Source organism: Terrapene carolina, unplaced genomic scaffold (genome assembly GCF_002925995.2).
Source record: "Terrapene carolina triunguis isolate 2854851 unplaced genomic scaffold, T_m_triunguis-2.0 Scaffold30278, whole genome shotgun sequence".
In the NCBI taxonomy this organism is placed as follows: Eukaryota; Metazoa; Chordata; order Testudines; family Emydidae; genus Terrapene; species Terrapene triunguis.
In genome coordinates this window covers 1-2,196 of record NW_020694629.1, presented here as the reverse complement: position 1 = coordinate 2,196, position 2,196 = coordinate 1, and the positions used below count along the sequence as shown (strand labels likewise).

The window sequence follows — 2,196 nt, the reverse complement described above, 5'->3', positions numbered from 1 at the left end:
GGCAAAGCTCAAGCAGGGAGAAGATTACGGATCCTAGAGGTTTCCTGGAGCTGCGTCCTGGCACGGAGTTCGTGGCCAACTTTCCCCTGCCCAAAATCCCGCCAGCCAGTGCACGATGCAGCGTATCTCCCGCCTCATCCTCCCCGTGGAAAGTCACGGATTCCTGCTAGGTTTATCTCATTAGATCCTGGGGGTTTTTAGTGTTTCTTTTTTCTTTTTTTTGGACTTTTTCCTTTTTTATAAAACCCGGGAGAAAAAAAAAAAAGCAAAAAACAATAAAATCAACCGTGGGGCTTTTTTTTGTAGGTTTTTGTGGCGGTTTTTTCCTTTTCTTTTAAAGCAACCCCTCCCCCGGAAAAAAATTCTTTATCCTACAGTGGCATTCAGGCGTGGAGAAGCGTCCGGAGGGGGGCGAAGAAACGGGCGGAATCGGTCGGGGAGCAGGACAACCAAAAACCCCTCAAAATAAAACTGATCAAACGTTGCATATTTTTCCTTTAAAAAAAAAGAAAAAGAAAGGAACGAAAAAGTAATCCTTAATTGACAAAAGAAAACGACGATTGTCCCAGAGATTCGAATCTGCAGCCTCGCCGCTCCGGGGCAGCCAGATCCACCCTCCTGGATCAAGCCTTTCCTCAAAGAACCACCCAAAAAAAAAAAAGGGCGGGGGGGTTCTTCAAAACAACGACCAAAAATAAACCAAACACTTTTTTTTCCCCCTCCTATTAAAATAGGCCTCAGTCCGTCTGTCCGTCCGCGCGGAGTGGATCTGGTGACCCAGCCCCCCCATTCCACCGCTTTGGTTCCTTGGTGAGCAAAGTCTATTGCCGGTTTTTTTTTTTTGTTGTTTTTTTTTTTACAAAACTGTTTTCTTTGCAAAAGAAAGAAACGAACGAAGAAAAAAAAAATTGGATTCGATCTTCTAGATGCAGCACAAATCAAAGAGGAGGTGGCGATCTCCCTCGGGGCGAGCGCTCGGAGCAGAGACGCCTGGTCCAGCTGACGAGAGAGAGAACAGTTCACTGATATAGGGGTTTGCAAAGAGCAGAGGGGACAGGCCCCATGTCCCATTCCCCATCCCCCTGAGCCAGCCAGTCTCCACCCTGGGGCTGGATCAGAGCTGGTGCCCCCTACAGGGGAAAGGCCCCATGTCCCATTCCCCGTCCCCCATAGCCAGCCAGTCCCCTGCCCTGGGGCCAGATCAGAGCCGGTGCTCCCTACAGGGGAAAGGCCCTGTACCCCACCCCCCCTCCCGCCCCGCCAGCCAGTCTCCTACCCTGGGGCCAGATCCGAGCCGGTGCTCCCTACAGGGGTCCCCCCCCCCCCCCCCCGCCCCCAGCCCTTACCTGCAGTTACTTGCTGTACTGATAGGAGTAGGCAGCGTGATCTGACGGAGACTCGACAGCCACTTGACTCTGCGGGCCGTTGTTCTCCTGAAAGGCAGGAGGTTAGGGGGGTGGGGTGACGCTGGCCCGGCCTCCCCGCCTGGCCCCCGCACCCCTATCCTGAGCAGCGAACGCGAGGCCTGGGGAGGGGGCACTGCAGCAAGTGGTGCTGGGAGATGCTCTTCGCTCCCAGCCAATGCCCCGTGCTGATCTGATGCCAGCTGGAGACAGGCGCACTTCCTGTCCTAGCCTGCCAGGGCAAGGTTGCTACAGGGGATCACTCACCCACCCAGAGGTGGCTGCATTTCAATGCTGGGTGGGTGAGTGATCAGAGGCTTGGCCGGTTAGTGAGGCGGAGGGGTGAAGGGGAGATTAGAACCCGCGGCCCCCAGGACTTCCACCCCCCGGCTGACAGATGTGGCAGGGGCTTGCCCCTCCAGCTGTGGCCCCAGCCTGGAACAAGGCCCTTACCTCAACTGAGATGCTGGAGGAAGGCACGGGCGTGTACTGAGGGATGTAAGCTCCTTGCATAGCTGCTGCCGCTGGCATGTACTGGGGAGGGAGAGAGGGGAGGTCAGGGGGCGGCTGGTGCCCAAAGGAGCCCAGGTCGGGGCCCTGGTGCCGGCGGACGGGGGCCTTACCGTGCCAGTGCTACTGAGGGAGAGGTGGCCCAGCTGCTGGGTCAGGGGGCCCATCATGGAGGCGGGCTGGATGGAAATGGTGTGGTCCATGGTCGGCGTCAGCACCGTCCCCTGCAGCAGAGAGGAGAGTGGTTGGAGAGCGGCCGAGGGGGGCTGGGAGGAGATGGACC

General features: G+C 56.8%; 1 protein-coding gene across 1 annotated transcript; it reads right to left on the bottom strand.

The window, feature by feature from the left end:
* Positions 1-267: 267 nt before the first annotated feature.
* On the bottom strand, positions 268-2,132 carry LOC113409161 (RNA-binding motif, single-stranded-interacting protein 2-like). Its single transcript, XM_026662781.1, has 4 exons — positions 2,027-2,132; positions 1,857-1,937; positions 1,347-1,433; positions 268-999 (listed from the first exon to the last, which is right to left on the bottom strand). The coding sequence occupies exons 1-3, from the start codon at positions 2,114-2,116 to the stop codon at positions 1,353-1,355; spliced, it is 252 nt and encodes an 83-aa protein (XP_026518566.1). The 5' UTR covers positions 2,117-2,132; the 3' UTR covers positions 268-999; positions 1,347-1,352.
* Positions 2,133-2,196: the final 64 nt, after the last annotated feature.